Raw genomic sequence first — 17935 nt, 5'->3', positions numbered from 1 at the left:
CACACCTGGAGGAGTATTGTGTGCAAGTTTGGTCTCCTAATTTGAGGAAGGACATTATTGCTATTGCCAGAGTGCAGCGTAGGTTCATCAGGTTAATTTCCGGGATGGCGGGACAGACGTATGATGAAAGACTGGGACTTATGATGAAAGACTGGGACTTCCGGTTGAACGAGCCACGAGATGGCAGATTAGGGTAAGAGCTCCCGACATTTTGAGTTAATATTTACCCACTACAACTCGAATATTTCCAAAACTTTTGTGGCAGTTTCGTAAATATTGTGGGTCAGGATTATGCCTAGAGGAAAGAGTAAAAAGTCAACTCAAATCGAGTTTTTTGACGGTGAGGGGGAGGGGTCTAGCCGAGCCTCCTCAGCTAGCAGTGCAAGGGAGGACGATGATAAGCAAATGCACCCAGATGAGGAACGAGAGAGAGCGGACCTCAGCCTCATATTGAAAGAGTTGAGAGAGTTTAGAAAGGACAATAGTGAGCAGCTGAACAGAATTCGGGAAGAAATTACTAAGACGAACACCAGAATCGGGGAGGCGGAAGAGAGGATTGACGCGGCTGAAAACAGGCTACAGGTGGCAGAGGACGTGGTGACGGAGTTGCTGCAACTCCAAATATACCTAGATGCCAAATTGACGGATATAGAGAGCCGCTACAGACATGAAAATATCCAAATTCATGGAGTTAAAGAGGGAGCAGAGGAGAACTCCCCGTCAATGGTGGATTTTGTGGAAAGTTTGTTGAGGGAAGGACTGGGGCTTCCGGCCGCCTTTAAACTACGGGTAGAGAGAGCGCACCGAGCTCTGATGTCGAAGCCGCCCGGGGATGCCCGACCGAGGTCCATGGTGGCCAAGTTGTCAAGTTACAGGATGAAAGAGGAGCTGCTTAGACTGGCCTGGCAGAATAGAGGATTTCAATACCTCGAGAAGAGAGTTAACCTGGATCACGATTATGCGCCAGATGTGTTAAAAAACCGGAGGGAATACACTGAAGCGAAAGGAATCCTGAAGGAGAAGAAAATCAGATTTCAAACTCCATTTCCGGCCAAGTTAAGAGTTTTCTACCAGGAGGGAACAGTGGTATATGGATCGGCGGAGGAGGCGACGGAGGATATGGCGAAGAGGGGACTCCCGGTGTCGGTCATCAAACACCCGGAGTCCCTTTTGGAGCGGATCCAGCATCTCACGTGGCATAGTGCCGGGAGACCGGGGAACCGGGAGAGAACGGTCAGGAAAGTGGATTTCAAGGAAAAGGTACAGGCTTTTAGACGCCAGGACTCGGGATAATGACTGAACCGAAAGGTTCGAACGGCAGAGGTGACCAAAGGAAGCGGGTGAGTCGAGTTTTGATGTTGGGGAGTTTCAGGACCCGTCTCCCATCGGAGGACAGACTTTAAGGCCTTGTTTTTACTCGTTACATTAAACGAGCATGGAAGAGGCTATGAACACGGATATTACGTATATGTCAAGTCAAGTCAAGTCAAGTCAAGTCAATTTTATTTGTATAGCACATTTAAAAACAACCCACGTTGACCAAAGTGCTGTACATTTGATTAGGTTCCAATAGAAAAAAAAATGAAAACATACAGTAGTACGCAAACAGTTCACAGCGCCTCCTCAATGAGCCTCAAACGCTAGGGAGTAGAAATATGTTTTGAGCCTGGACTTAAAGGAGTCGATGGAGGGGGCAGTTCTGATCGGGAAAGGGATGCTGTTCCACAGTCTAGGAGCTGCAACCGCAAAAGCGCGGTCACCCCTGAGTTTAAGCCTAGACCGTGGGATAGTGAATAGCCCCAAGTCGGCCGATCTGAGGGACCTGGAGTTAGAGAGGGGGGTTAGAAGATTTTTGATGTAGGGGGGGGAGTGTCCATTTAGGGCTTTATACGTGAACAGGAGGAGCTTGAAGTTGATTCTGTACCGTACAGGGAGCCAGTGGAGAGAGGCCAGAATCGGGGTGATGTGGTCCCTTTTACGGGTACCCGTCAGGAGTCTCGCTGCGGCGTTTTGGACCAGTTGCAGGCGGGACAGGGAAGATTGGCTGATCCCAGTGTATAGGGAGTTGCAGTAGTCTAGGCGGGAGGAAATGAAAGCGTGAATGATTTTTTCTGTGTCGTCGAATTTGAGGAAAGGTTTGATTTTAGCTATGGTTCGAAGTTGGAAGAAGCTGGCTTTTACCACAGCGTTGACTTGCTTATCAAATTTTAATGCAGAGTCAAATATCATGCCGAGGTTTTTGACATGCGGTTTGACTAGGCAGGATAGGGTTCCAAGACTGCCTGTTATCAATTTGATGGAGTCGGGGGGGCCGAATAGGATGACCTCAGACTTGCTCTCATTTAATTGGAGGAAGTTCTGTGCCATCCAACATTTTATGTCCTCAAGGCAGTGTGAGAGGCTGTTTAAATTTGACTGGTTGTTGGGTTTCAGGGGGAGGTAAAGCTGAGTGTCATCGGCATAGCAGTGGAAAGAAATGCCGTGCCTTTGAATGATTTGGCCAAGGGGGAGCATGTATAGAGAGAAGAGAATGGGGCCTAGGATTGAGCCTTGTGGAACTCCGCAGGAGAGGCTAGCTGGAGTAGAGGAATAACTGCCTATGTTGATGGCGAAACTCCTATCTTTGAGGTACGAAGCGAACCAGCTCAGGGCAGTGCCATCAATGCCAACCGCGTACCGGAGACGGTCAATAAGGATGGTGTGGTCCACTGTATCGAATGCTGCGCTGAGGTCGAGAAGGAGCAGGATTGCACAGTCGCCGGTGTCGATGGCGAGAAGCAGGTCGTTGTGTACCTTCAACAAGGCAGACTCTGTGCTGTGGACTCTTCTATCCGGGTAGCCGGATAGATGGACAGCTTTGGAACGGAAGAGCCACCGTTAGAAGACGGCCCTCTCCCACCTGTCAGGGGGAGAGGCAACATCTCAAAGCCCTCTCACCATCAGGGCTTTAATAGGGTCAAAATCAGGACCCCACAGTTGGAAGTCCGTTTATTTACTTTAGTGTTATTATTGTGTTTTTGTCCTGTAGTTGTTTTTTGGGGGCTGTTTCGTGCATGGATACTGGAGCTGGTATGGTTTATATACTTTTATTTCTTCTACTTATCGGACACTAAATGCAATCAGTTAAAATAGTAACTTATAATGTGAATGGCCTTATCAATCCTATTAAGAGAAGCAAGATATTAACCAAAATAAAGAGAGATAGAGTTGAGGTGGCCTTTCTACAAGAAACACACCTGTCTGAAACAGAGCATGCTAAACTAAAACGACTGGGCTTTAAACATCAGTACTCCTCATCATATCGTGCTGGTCATAGGAGGGGGGTGGCAATATTAATCTCTAGCAATATAAGTTTTGATCCCACCTTTGAAAAGAGAGATCCAGAGGGGAGATATATCTTCATGAGAGATAATTTAGGCGGCTCATTGGTTACTCTGTTAACTATTTACGCTCCTCGGATTGGAAATTTTTTAAACAAGTGTTTGATTTGATAATATCTGAAACCCAGGGAGTATTAATCTGTGGGGGGGATCTTAATGTTAGATTAAATCCTAAACTGGACTCTTCAAATGTTCATATAGCTCAGCCGAAATTGATAAATAAAATAATTAATTTGGCAATGAAGGATATTGGATTAATTGATGTATGGAGAGAACTAAATTTGTCAAAACGAGACTACACATATTTTTCTAATCCACATTTGGCATATTCTCGGATTGGTTATTTTCTTACCTTTGGAAAAGACCTTCATAGGGTTGTAAGCTGCGAGGTGGGGAGCATGGACCTTTCAGATCATAGTCCTGTGTATTTAAAACTACTTCTTGATCGGTATCAAAGAGACACTTTATGGAGATTAAATACATATGTACTGACTCATATGAAAGAACAGATTAAGAATGATATTACAGAGTATCTGGAACTAAATGACAATGACGAAGTTTCACCTCTGATACTGTGGGATGCATGTAAAGCGGTGCTTCGGGGCAAGATAATAGGATACAGTGCTCACATAAAGAAAGCTAGACATGAAAAGTTAGATCGGCTGCAAGTGGAACTGAAACAACTGGAACAAAACCATAAGGATACAAATGATCAAAAAATCCGAGAACTACTTGTGAAGAAGAAGAATGAAATAAATGATATTTATACAAAAGATATAGAAAAAAAGTTGATTTTTGTAAAACAGAAATATTATGATGGGGGAGGAAAAGCCAGTAAATTATTAGCCAATAAACTAAAAAAACAACAGGCAGAGAACACAATTCATAAAATAAAACACCCTGTAACTAATTTTACACACTATAAATTGAAGGAAATACAAAATTGTTTTGATATATATTTCAAAAGATTATATTTACAACCTCAAATCAGTGGGGAGAAAATGGAGGATTTCTTTAATGAGATTCATTTGCCAAAATTGACCAGTGAACAGAGTAAGTCCCTTGTAGCTGAAATAACAGAGAAAGAAGTTAGGTCTGCTATAGTACATCTTAAACCAAATAAGGCCCCGGGCCCAGACGGGTTCCCTTCAGAATGGTACCGGGTAATGGTGGACTCATTGGTTCCTACGTTACAACGTACTTTCAATTGGGTTCTCAAAGAGAACGTAATACCCCCCTCCTGGAAGGAGGCGGTAATCTCATTGATTCCGAAAGAGGGAAAAGATAAATCTGTATGCAGTAATTTTAGGCCAGTGAGCGTACTCAATCAGGATTACAAAATTTTTACTCACATACTAGCCAAACGATTAGAGTGTTTGCTACCACAAATTATTAGCCTGGATCAGACAGGGTTTGTTCGAGGGAGACAAACCCAAGACAACATTAGAAGGACATTGCACATAATTGACCACATAACAAATTTTAACTTAGAAGCAGTCCTGGTGGGGTTAGATGCTGAAAAAGCTTTTGATTGTGTAAATTGGTCTTTTTTGCTTAGAGTTTTAGATAGATTTGGATTTCACAATACTTTTATTAAAACAATACAGACTCTTTATGATAGCCCAAGTGCAAGAATTAAAATTAACGGAGTAGTTTCAAAACCATTTTTGCTAGAAAGAGGAACAAGACAGGGATGTCCAATCAGCCCCCTTTTATTTGCGGTTTTTATCGAACCTTTGAGTCAGTGGATTATCCAGAATAATAATATCAAAGGAATAGTAATGAAAGGAGGGGAACAAAAGATTTCTTTATTTGCCGATGACGTATTGGTGTATTTGTCAGACCCTGGACAGTCTTTGTTACAGTTATTTTATGTTTTGGAACGATATGGATCCTTCTCTGGCTATAAGTTAAATGTTATCAAAACACAAATTCTTAGTTTCAAATATAGCCCCTCAGTAAAAGTAAGGGAAAAGTTTAATTTGAGGTGGGATGCTGAATCCATGAGATATCTGGGAATAAACATTCCAATAGATCTGACTAAACTGCACTTGCTTAACTACCTCCCATTGAACAATAAGATCAGGGAAGACATTAGGAGGTGGGACCTAATACCTTATCTTAATTTTGGATCTCGTATTGAATCGGTCAAAATGGTTATGTTACCGAGGCTGTTGTATCTCTTTCAATCACTTCCACTAGATATATCAGACCAACAATTTCAAGAATGGGATAAACAAATCTCGAGGTATATTTGGCAGGGACAAAGACCAAGAATCAGATACCAGGGGTTACAACTGACCAAAAATAAAGGTGGGATTGCACTCCCGTGCTTGAAAGACTATTATGCAGCTGCTCAGCTGAGAACATTAATTTATTGGTGCAACCCCGACTATTGTGCTAGATGGAAGGAGATTGAGATTGCTATAACAGAGGAATTTCCGATTCAGGCTGCAATCGGAGATAAGGAGTTAACAAATAAGTTAATTAATTTGGGAAACTCATGCATTCGATTATCACTTAAGGTATGGAATAAGGTCGTTACCCCAAATCATCTGAGGGATGCTGTGAAGGTTTTGAGATGGTGCACGTTTGATCCAGATTTTGTACCAAAAAGACAGGACACTAGTTTTAAAAGATGGAGTTCTCAAGGTTTGACATCATATTGCACATTTTTACATAAGGGGTCTATGAACAGCTTTGAGAATCTGAAGAGGCAATTTGGTTTGAATAATGATGATTTCTATAGATACCTTCAAATTCGCCATTATATAGATCAAATACAAAAGGAATGTGCAGAAGTAAAATGGGATAATATTTTGTTAAATGTATTTATTGATGCTTACCATGGAGGCTCAAAACAGAAAACCATCTCAAAATTATACAAGGGTTTAGGGCAGAGAAAAGGCAACTCACTGTATGTAAAACAGAAATGGGAAAGGGAAGGTAATCTGGTTCTAACGGAAGAAACCTGGGAGAGCTTATGTGAGATACAATGGAAAACTTCAAGTTCAAATGTTTGGCGGGTGTTTTGCTGGAAAACCCTTATTAGGTTTTTTATTACACCAGTTCAAAAAAGGCATTACACAAATTCCTCTTCATGCTGGCGACAATGTGGGTGCCTTGAGGCAAACCATTTTCACATATTTTGGTCTTGTGTATCAGGGATCCCATTTTGGCAGGAGATTCATAAAGTTTTACAAAAAGTTTTTTATATGGATATTCCATTTAAATTTGAGTTTTTATATTTTGGTGCTTTACCGGTACAAAAAGCTTCTATTAAAGATAAGTATCTTTTCCAGATCTTAAGTGCTGCCAGCAGGAAAGCTATTACTAGGAAGTGGTTGAAACCTGGAAAACCTAATGTGGATGACTGGATTAACATTGTATATGATATTTTTATAATGGAAAGGATAACTTTTGCTTTAAGATTGCAACAGGGAATATTTTTGAAAAGGTGGGGAAAATGGATGTTGTCCGGGAGCAGAGCAAGGACGCCCGTTGGCTGAGCAGTAAAGTAAGTGCTAATCACAGTTGAACAGGCAGAAGAAAAGTAAGTGCTAGTTTAAGTGAGAAGTCAGGTAAATTGGACAATCAGGCAATTTAATTGGTGATATAAGCAATACTTGCAAAAGGGTGCAGCCCTGTTCGGGTGCAGCCCAGTGAGAAAAGTGCGAGTCTTTGGCTGCGAGTCTTCGGCGAGGAGGCTGAGGTGAGGAGGATACAATTGTTTTAAGCCAGAGCTGGTTATAGGCACAAGGTAATGGCGGAAAAGTTGGTGCGGTGTGTTTCCTGCAGGATGTGGGAAGACAGGGACGTCGCTGGAGCTTCTGGGAGCTACACCTGCAAGAACTGTGTCCAGGTGCAGCTCCTGAAGGGACGTGTGGTGGAGTTGAAGAGGCAGTTGGATGACCTCAGGGCCATCCGGGAATGCGAGAGTTTCCTCGACAGGACCTATTGTGACGCTGTCACGCCAAGGGTCCAGGTCGAGCGAAGGTGGGAGACTGTTTCAGGGGGGAGTGGACGTGTACGTGGACTACAGGAGACCCCAGTGGCTGTGCCTATTGCAAATAGGTATACCCTCTTGGGAACTGTCGGGGCAGAAGACGTTTCCAGTCCGAGTGGCGGACCTGTTGGCAAGGATACTCGACAGGGGAGACCGAAGTCTGGAAGAGCCATAGTGGTCGGTGAGTCCATAGTCCGAGGGACGGACAGAAGATTCTGTGGCAGCAGGAGGGACTTGAGGATGGTCTGTTGCCTCCCTGGTGCCAGGGTTCAACACATCACAGACCGGCTTCAGAAAATCCTAGTGAGGGAAGGCGATCAACCTGAAGTCGTTGTGCACGTGGGCACGAATGACGTCGGGCGGAAGAGGAAGGAGGTGCTACAGCGGGAGTTTAGAGAGTTGGGAAAAGCACTGAGAAGTAGGACGTCGAAGGTAGTTATCTCTGGACTGCTACCGGTACCTCGTGCTGGTGAGGCCAGGAACAGAGAGATAGAGGGTATGAATTTATGGCTGAGGGGCTGGTGCAGAGAGCAGGGATTTAGATTTCTGGACCACTGGGATCTCTTCTGGGCTAGGGGTGACTTGTACAAAAGGGACGGGTTGCATCTTAACAGCAGGGGGACAAACATTCTGGCAGGCAGGTTTGCTAGTGTGACACCTGTGGCTTTAAACTAAGTAGTGGGGGGGAGGGGTTAACAAATTGTGAATATGAAGATGAGGTAAAAGGGAATACAGGAGATATTGCAAAAGACTCTCGGAAGAATGGGAACAGAAGTTCTAGAGCGGAAAAGAAATTAAGGGCAGGGCCAATTGTGAACGATGTGAGAGGGGAGGTAAATACAGAAGTTAAAGTGTTGTACTTAAATGCGCGTAGTATAAAAAATAAAGTGGATGAGCTTGAGGCTCAGTTAGTCATGGGCAAGTATGATGTTGTAGGGATCACTGAGACATGGCTACAAGAGGACCAGGGCTGGGAACTGAATATTCAGGGGTACACAACGTATAGAAAAGACAGACAGGTGGGCAGAGGGGGTGGGGTTGCTCTGATGGTAAGGAATGATATTCATTCCCTTGCAAGGGGTGACATAGAATCAGGAGATGTTGAATCAGTATGGATAGAAATGAGAAATTGTAAGGGTAAAAAGACCCTAATGGGAGTTATCTATAGGCCCCCAAACAGTAGCCTCGACATAGGGTGCAAGTTGAATCAGGAGATAAAATTGGCGTGTCAAAAATGTAATGCTACGGTGGTTATGGGAGATTTCAACATGCAGGTAGACTGGGAAAATCAGGTTGGAAATGGACCCCAGGAAAGAGAGTTTGTAGAGTGCCTTCGAGATGGATTCTTAGAACAGCTTGTACTGGAGCCTACCAGGGAGAAGGCAATTCTGGATTTAGTGTTGTGTAATGATCCTGATCTGATAAGGGGACTAGAGGTAAAAGAGCCATTAGGAGGCAGTGATCACAACATGATAAGTTTTACTCTGCAAATGGAAAGGCAGAAGGGAAAATCGGAAGTGTCGGTATTACAGTATAGCAAAGGGGATTACAGAGGCATGAGGCAGGAGCTGGCCAAAATTGATTGGAAGGAGGCCCTAGCAGGGAAGACGGTAGAACAGCAATGGCAGGTATTCCTGGGAATAATGCAGAGGTTGCAGGATCAATTTATTCCAAAGAGGTGGAAAGACTGTAAGGGGAGTAAGAGACACCTGTGGCTGACAAGGGAAGTCAGGGACAGCATAAAAATTAAGGAGAGGAAGTATAACATAGCAAAGAAGAGTGGGAAGACAGAGGATTGGGACTCTTTTAAAGAGCAACAAAAGTTAACTAAAAAGGCAATACGGGGAGAAAAGATGAGGTACGAGGGTAAACTAGCCAATAATATAAAGGAGGATAGCAAAAGTTTTTTTAGGTACGTGAAGAGGAAAAAAATAGTCAAGGCAAATGTGGGTCCCTTGAAGACAGAAGCAGGGGAATTTATTATGGGGAACAAAGAAATGGCAGACGAGTTAAACCGTTACTTTGGATCTGTCTTCACTGAGGAAGATACACACAATCTCCCAAATGTTCTAGGGGCCGGAGAACCTAGGGTGATGGAGGAACTGAAGGAAATCCACATTAGGCAGGAAATGGTTTTGGGTAGACTGATGGGACTGAAGGCTGATAAATCCCCAGGGCCTGATGGTCTGCATCCCAGGGTACTTAAGGAGGTGGCTCTAGAAATAGTGGAAGCATTGGAGATCATTTTTCAATGTTCTATAGATTCAGGATCAGTTCCTGTGGATTGGAGGATAGCAAATGTTATCCCACTTTTTAAGAAAGGAGGGAGAGAGAAAACGGGTAATTATAGACCAGTTAGTCTGACATCAGTGGTGGGGAAGATGCTGGAGTCAATTATAAAAGACGAAATTGCTGAGCATTTGGATAGCAGTAACGGGATCATTCCGAGTCAGCCTGGATTTACGAAGGGGAAATCATGCTTGACAAATCTACTGGAATTTTTTGAGGATGTAACTAGGAAAATTGACAAGGGAGAGTCAGTGGATGTGGTGTACCTCGACTTTCAGAAAGCCTTCGACAAGGCCCCACATAGGAGATTAGTGGGCAAAATTAGGGCACATGGTATTGGGGGTAGGGTACTGACATGGATAGAAAATTGGTTGACAGACAGAAAGCAAAGAGTGGGGATAAATGGGTCCCTTTCGGAATGGCAGGCAGTGACCAGTGGGGTACCGCAAGGTTCGTTGCTGGGACCCCAGCTATTTACGATATACATTAATGACTTAGACGAAGGGATTAAAAGTACCATTAGCAAATTTGCAGATGATACTAAGTTGGGGGGTAGTGTGAATTGTGAGGAAGATGCAATAAGGCTGCAGGGTGACTTGGACAGGTTGTGTGAGTGGGCGGATACATGGCAGATGCAGTTTAATGTAGATAAGTGTGAGGTTATTCACTTTGAAAGTAAGAATAGAAAGGCAGATTATTATCTGAATGGTGTCAAGTTAGGAGGAGGGGGAGTTCAACGAGATCTGGGTGTCCCAGTGCATCAGTCAATGAAAGGAAGCATGCAGGTTCAGCAGGCAGTGAAGAAAGCCAATGGAATGTTGGCCTTCGTAACAAGAGGAGTTGAGTATAGGAGCAAAGAGGTCCTTCTACAGTTGTACCGGGCCCTGGTGAGACCGCACCTGGAGTACCGTGTGCAGTTTTGGTCTCCAAATTTGAGGAAGGATATTCTTGCTATGGAGGGCGTGCAGCGTAGGTTCACTAGGTTAATTCCCGGAATGGCGGGACTGTCGTATGTTGAAAGGCTGGAGCGATTGGGCTTGTATACACTGGAATTTAGAAGGATGAGGGGGGATCTTATTGAAACATATAAGATAATTAGGGGATTGGACACATTAGAGGCAGATAACATGTTCCCAATGTTGGGGGAGTCCAGAACAAGGGGCCACAGTTTGAGAATAAGGGGTAGGCCATTTAGAACGGAGATGAGGAAGAACTTTTTCAGTCAGAGGGTGGTGAAGGTGTGGAATTCTCTGCCTCAGAAGGCAGTGGAGGCCAGTTCGTTGGATGCTTTCAAGAGAGAGCTGGATAGAGCTCTTAAGGATAGCGGAGTGAGGGGGTATGGGGAGAAGGCAGGAACGGGGTACTGATTGAGAGTGATCAGCCATGATCGCATTGAATGGCGGTGCTGGCTCGAAGGGCTGAATGGCCTACTCCTGCACCTATTGTCTATTGTCTATTGTCTATTAACTAGCAAGCTTGCAGATGATACGAAAGTGGGTGGTTTTGCAGACAGTGAAGATGGTTGAGAAATATTGCTGTGGGATCTTGATCAAATGGCCAGCTGCGGATCTAGGAGCGCAGGTGCATAGGTCACTGAAGGTAGATCGAGTGGTCAAAAAGGACATTGGCACATTGTCTTTCGTCAGTCAGAGTATTGAGTATAAAAGTTGGAAGGTCATGTTGCAGTTGTAAAAGGCGTTGGTAAGGCCGCATTTAGAGTATTGTGTTCAGCTCTGGGCACCGTGGTATTGAAAAGTTGTTGTCAAGATTGATAGGGCGCAGAGAAGGTTTACGAGGATGTTGCCAGGGTTAGAGGGTCAGAGCTATAGGCAGAGGTTGAGTAGGCTGGGACTCTGTTTCTTGGAGCGCAGGAGGATGAGGGGCAGTATTCTAGAGACGTATATAATGATGAGAGGAATAGATCGGGTAGATGCACAGAGTCTCTTGCCCAGAGTAGGTGTATCGGCGACCAGAGGACAGAGAATTAAGGTGAAGGGGAAACGATTTAATAGGAATCTGAGGGGTAACGTTTTCGCACAAAAGGTGGTGGGTGTATGGAACAAGCTGCCAGAGGAGGTAGTTGAGGCTGGGACTATCCCAACGTTTAAGAAGCAGTTGGACAGGTACATGGAAAGGACAGGTTTGGGGGGATATGGACCAAACGCAGGCAGGTGGGACTAGTGTAGCTGGGACATGTTGCCCGGCGTGGGTAAGAACGGCATGAAGGTCCTGAGAAAGTTTTTTTTCACACAGAGTGGTGAATCTGTGGAATTCTCTGCCACAGAAGGTAGTTGAGGCCAGTACATTGGCTATATTCAAGAGGGAGTTAGATGTGGCCGAAGGGCCTGTTTCCGCGCTGTATCTCCAAATCTAAATCTAAAAATTGTCAATTGTCTATTAGATAATAATAGACAATAGGTGCAGGAGGAGGCCATTCGGCTCTTCGAGCCAGCACCGCCATTCAATGTGATCATGGCTGACTTTTCGCGTCGAGGGAAGGAGGGTCTCGACCCGAAACGTCACCCTTTCCTTCTCTCCAGAGATGCTGCCCGCCCCGCTGAGTTACTCCAACATTTTGTGTCTCTCTTCGGTTTAAACCTGCATCTGCAGTTCCTTCTGACACACCACCAACTGCAGTGCGTAACTTTCAACCGTTCAATAGACAATAGACAATAGGTGCAGGAGTAGGCCATTCAGCCCTTCGAGCCAGCACCGCCATTCACTGCGATCATGGCTGATCACTCTCAATCAGTACCCCGTTCCTGCCTTCTCCCCATACCCCCTCACTCCGCTATCCTTAAGAGCTCTATCCAGCTCTCTCTTGAAAGCATCCAACGAACTGGCCTCTGCTGCCTTCTGAGGCAGAGAATTCCACACCTTCACCACTCTCTGACTGAAAAAGTTCTTCCTCATCTCCGTTCTAAATGGCCTATCCCTTATTCTTAAACTGTGGCCCCTTGTTCTGGACTCCCCCAACATTGGGAACATGTTTCCTGCCTCTAATGTGTCCAATCCCCTAATTATCTTATATGTTTCAATAAGATCCCCCCTCATCCTTCTAAATTCCAGTGTATACAAGCCTAACTCGGTGCGTTAAAAGCAAAAAACATGTCCTGCACACCCCCATTAAAATGGCCGGTAACTACAAGTATAATATTGTAACTACAATATTTATTCCCTGTTGTGTTTTTTTGCTCTCTCTCTCGCTCTCTCTCTCTCCCACATTCGGCATCAGTCCCGGCTTCCGTGAAGTTGAACCCGAAGACGGCGTACTCTTGGCTAATCGTCTCGGACGACCTGACCAGCGTGTGCTACGCCAACAAGCAACAGCAACTACCCGACACACCAGAGAGGTTCAATCCCTCTCTGTGTGTTCTGGGCTCGGAAGGATTCGTGTCGGGGAGGCACTACTGGGAGATAGGGGTGGGGGAGAGCACGGAGTGGGACGTCGGGGTGGTGAAGGAGTCCGTCAACAGGAAAGGGGATATCACCGCCGTCCCGCAGGCCGGCTACTGGATCGTCTGGCTCAGGAACGGCAACGATTACAAAGCTGGCTCTCTGCCCCGCACCCGCCTCCGCCCGGGCGCCAAGCCCAGGAAGATCGGGGTGTACCTGGACTACGAGGGCGGCCAGGTGTCGTTCTACAACGCGGACAACATGTCGCACCTCCACACCTTCACCGACCTTTTCACCGAGAAACTCTACCCTTTCTTCAGCCCCTGCTTGAGTGGCCACGGGGAGAGCTCCGAGCCGCTGAAGATTTGCCAGTCCAAACTGTATTGGCGTTGAGCACCCAGGTCTTGCCTCTGTAGTAGCCTGCCTTTCAAGTTTTCCACACCTTCATTAACTTACAGGCAGGCATGGGCAAAGGGGGGGGGGGGGGATGGGGGGGGGGGAATGGGGGATGGGGGGGGGGGAGATAAACCAAAATGGACTCGCCTGTTACGTTATGTGACCACTTCCTTTTGTATCGACATCAAAGAATTGCAAATGCAATGTGTTAATGTCAATGTCAAATTGTTAATGTCAGTGCCTGTATCTTGGTCGAACCATTTAATTTTTCACCCCTTGCCCGTGCCCTGTACATTAATCTGCTACCCAAATTTAAGAGTCCAGAAGAGGGTATACATTTGGGACTTCAAATCTAATTGGACTGTGGCCCAATTGTTCGTCTCATTCGTATCATGTCCCGGCTTTGACGATACCTCCTGACTTCTGCGCACGCATATATCTTGAGCTCAACTCTAAATTTACCCTAAATAAGTTATCCACGAGGCCAAGGCACCGGTTCATGCGAGCTGAATTAGGCCATTCGGCCCAACAATTCTACTCCGCCATCCAATCATGGCTGATCTACCCTACCCCCTCAACCCCGTTCTTCTGCTTGCTCCTCATGGCCTCTGACACCTTTAGTAATTAGGAATCTATCAATCTATGCCTTAGAAAGAAAAGATCCATTGACTTGGCCACCACAGGCGCCTGTGGCAATGAATTCCACAGATTCGCCGCCCTCTGGCTGAAGAAATTCCTCCTCGTCTCCTTCCCAATGGTACGTCCTTTTATTCTGAGGCCATGGCGTCTGGTCCTGGACTCTCCCGCTGGTGGAAACATCCTCTCCGCATCCACTCTATCCGGGAATCACAAACGATGCTTGTACTTAGTCTGCAGGAAGTACAGCAAGGAGATGCCACGAAGTTCAATAACAATCATCACCTCCCAGCCCCCAGTGTGTTTACTTCGAATCTCTATTAAAAACGGCATGAAAACACCTTCATCACGGGTTGATCTTTCATATGTTGTCTCTTCAATTCTGTTTAAGAATAAGGGGTTTAAGAATAAGCCACAGTTTAAGAATAAAGGGTCGGTCATTTAGAACAGAGATGAGGAAGAACCTTTTCGGCCAGAGAGTTGTGAATCTGTGGAATTCTCTGCCTCAGAAGGCAGTGGAGGCCAATTCCCTGGATGCTTTCAAGAGAGAATTAGATAGAGCTCTTACAGATAGTGGAGTCAGGGGGCATGGGGAGAAGGGAGGAATGTGGTACTGATTATGGATGATCAGCCATGATCACAGTGAATGGCGGTGCTGGCGCGAAGGGCCGGATGGACTAGTCCTGCACCTATTGTCTATTGGTTGGTCCTTCTCTTTAACCAATAATACAACAACAACAAAAACCCACGAACAACGCAGCACATCCCATGCTGGGAATGTTCTAACGGTGGGCAAGGAAAGGGATAAAACAGAAGGGAGGAATGATGGACGAGCAGCAATCTATAGATGCCGGAAGCCTTAATATATAAAAAATATATATACTGGTGGGCAGGTACGACAACATCCGTGGCGAAACACAGAGAGAGAGAGAGAGAGAGAGCGAGAGAGGGGGGGGAGGGAGAGAGAGAGAGAGAGAGAGAGAGAGAGAAAGAAAGAGAGAGAGAGAACGTTCCAACTAAACAACCCTCGTCAAATCTGGGAGACATTGGGAAATTACCATGTCCTAGGTCGTAGAGTCACAGGGAAGTGTAGAGTGAGGCCCAGCGCAAATTGGAGGAACAACACCTCATATTTCGCTTGGGCAGCTTACACCCCAGCGGTATGAACATTGACTGCTCTAACTACAGATAGCAGCATCTCAGGAGAGAAGGATTGGGTAACCCAAACCACCCCATCCCCGGGCACTTTCCCCTGCAACCGCACGAGATGCAACACCTGTCCCTTTACCTCCCCCGTCAACTCCATCCAAGGACCCAAACAGTCTTTCCAGGTGAGACAGAGGTTCACCTGCACCTCCTCCAACCTCATCTATTGTATACGCTGCTCTAGATGTCAACTTCTTTACATCGGCGAAACCAAACGCTGGCTCGGCGATCGTTTCGCTCAACACCTTCGCTCAGTCTGCCTTAACCAACCTGATCTCCCGGTGGCTGAGCACTTCAACTCCCCCTCCCACTCCCAGTCTGACCTTTCTGTCATAGGCTTCCTCCAGTGCCATAGTGAGGCCCACCGGAAATTGGAGGAACAGCACCTCATATTTCGCTTGGGCAGCTTGCAGCCCAGCGGTATGAACATTGACTTCTCCAACTTTAGATAGTTCCTCTGTTTCTCTCTTCCCCTCCCCTTCCCAGTTCTCCCTCTATCTTCCTGTCTCCACCTATATCCTTCCTTTGTCCCGCCCCCCTGACATCAGTCTGAAGGGTCTCGACCCGAAACGTCACCCAATTCATTCTCTCCAGAGATGCTGCCTTGACCCGATGAGTTACTCCAGCATTTTGTGTCTACCTTCGATTTAAACCAACATCTGCAGTTTTTTCCTACACATTCTGCTGCAGCTGGAGAACGCATTGGCGAGTTCTCGCTTGACGTGTTATATTTAGTTTTTGATCAATCTGATTTCGGAAAGGCGCCCTTAAATGGAAAGCACGTAGAGAATATTTAAGAGGAATAATTTGGGCCAAGTTGGATAGACCGGGCACTATTTCTTGGAGCGCAAAACGTTGAGGAGAGATAACATCGAGGCATATAAAATCACGAGGGGCATCGAAAGGGTGAATGAACAGTCTTTATCCCATTGTTGGGCAATCTAGAACAGGTGGGGTTACCAGGTTTAAGGTGAGATGGGGAGATTTAAAGGGAATCCTAGGGTCAACGTTTTCGCACATATATGGTATATGGAACGTGCTGTCAAGGGAGGTAGTTGAAACAACATCGAAAACGGGTGGCGCGCAGCGCAGAACAGAACTGCTCAGCAGGTCAGGCAGCATCTCTGGAGAGAAGGAATGGGCGGCGTTTCGGGTCGAGACCCTTCGTTCCCCACGGCCATTTCGAAGGACGTAGAAGGACCAATCATATTGAACGATCGTAAACAACAGTCTTGGAGTTTTGTGCCCTTCAATGCTCCGTGCAGATTTCCTAAGTATGTAAAGATTTGAGGCAGGGCCGTTTTTACAGCATTATGGGCCCCCGGGCAAAGCAGTGTACTGGGGCCCCTACCGTTACTCTCCCCCACCCCCCTTTCCCTACCAGCCCCCCCCCCCTATCGTGCCGGCGAAAAGCACTTACCGAAAAGCACTTAGCGATGGACTTAGGGTGCTACATTGTTGCGAAAAGCACCTACAGATCGCTGTGAGAAGCACTTAGTGACCGAAAATGTTGCGAAAAAAGCACTTATTGAACCTACATTTTTAAAGTAGTATTTATTTATTGCAAGTCACTTAACATACAAAGACCAGCATGGGGCCCCTATGCTCGTGGGCCCCCGGGCAAGTGCCCATCAGGCCCATGCGTTAAGATGGCCCTGATTTGAGGTTCTTCTTCAGAAGAAGGGCCTTGAACCGAAACGTCGCCCATTCATGCTCTCCTGAGATGCTGCCTGACCTGCTGAGTTACTCCAGCATTTTGTGAATAAATACCTTCGATTTGTACCAGCATTCGCAGTTATTTTCTTACACATTGAATGGTGTTGCTGGCTCGAAGGGCTGAATGGCCTCCTCCTGCGTCTATTATCTATTGTCTATTGCAGTCAATTACCATTCATTATACGACGTGGCAGGGTGCGGAGTGGATAACGTGATACTGCAGGAATTCAGCCGCTCCCAAAAGCAAATAGTATCTGCAGCTCCTTCCTACACATGTAGATTACACCGAGAGAGTGTGGAACGCCACATTTCACCGGTGTTCGCACGTTACCATTTAACAGTTGCTCGAATTTTATATTTCACCATCGTTTCCCATCCACGTATGGCACCATTTTGGCCTTGCTCCCCATTGTTCTGCTTTACACTGTCCCAGGTCCATATCTCTGGTATATTCACTTTCAAGAACTAAAGGCCCCTCCCTCCTGTGAGATTAGTTGGAGGTTTGCTCGGACAACTTCACAATGAACCCTTGCAGTTTAATGTGGATAAATGTGAGTTCCACTTTGGGGGTAAGAATAGGAAGACAGATTGTTATCTGAATGGTGTCAAGTTAGGAAAAGGGGACGTACAACGAGATCTGGGTGTCCTAGTGCATCAGTCACTGAAAGGAAGCATGCAGGTACAGCAGGCAGTGAAGAAAGCCAATGGAATGTTGGCCTTCATAACAAGAGGAGTTGAGTATAGGAGCAAAGAGGTCCTTCTGCAGTTTGTCAGGGCCCTAGTGAGACCGCACCTGGAGTGCTGTGTGCAGTTTTGGTCTCCAAATTTGAGGAGGGATATTTTTGCTATTGAGGGCGTGCAGCGTAGGTTCACTAGGTTAATTCCTGGAATACCGGGACTGTCGTATGTT

General features: G+C 45.9%; 1 protein-coding gene across 1 annotated transcript in view; it reads left to right on the top strand.

Annotated features, from left to right (window-relative positions):
* The window catches only part of LOC144602806 (uncharacterized), a 92082-nt gene extending 78618 nt beyond the window's left edge, over positions 1–13464 (top strand). Inside the window, 1 exon segment of the mRNA XM_078415930.1 lies at positions 12911–13464. Within this exon segment, the coding sequence (XP_078272056.1) occupies positions 12911–13464 (554 nt within the window).
* Positions 13465–17935: the final 4471 nt, after the last annotated feature.

This window comes from Rhinoraja longicauda, chromosome 19, assembly GCF_053455715.1.
Source record: "Rhinoraja longicauda isolate Sanriku21f chromosome 19, sRhiLon1.1, whole genome shotgun sequence".
NCBI lineage: Eukaryota > Metazoa > Chordata > Chondrichthyes > Rajiformes > Arhynchobatidae > Rhinoraja > Rhinoraja longicauda.
Note: the sequence above shows the minus strand (reverse complement) of the source record. Positions and strands in the feature narration are given on the sequence as shown.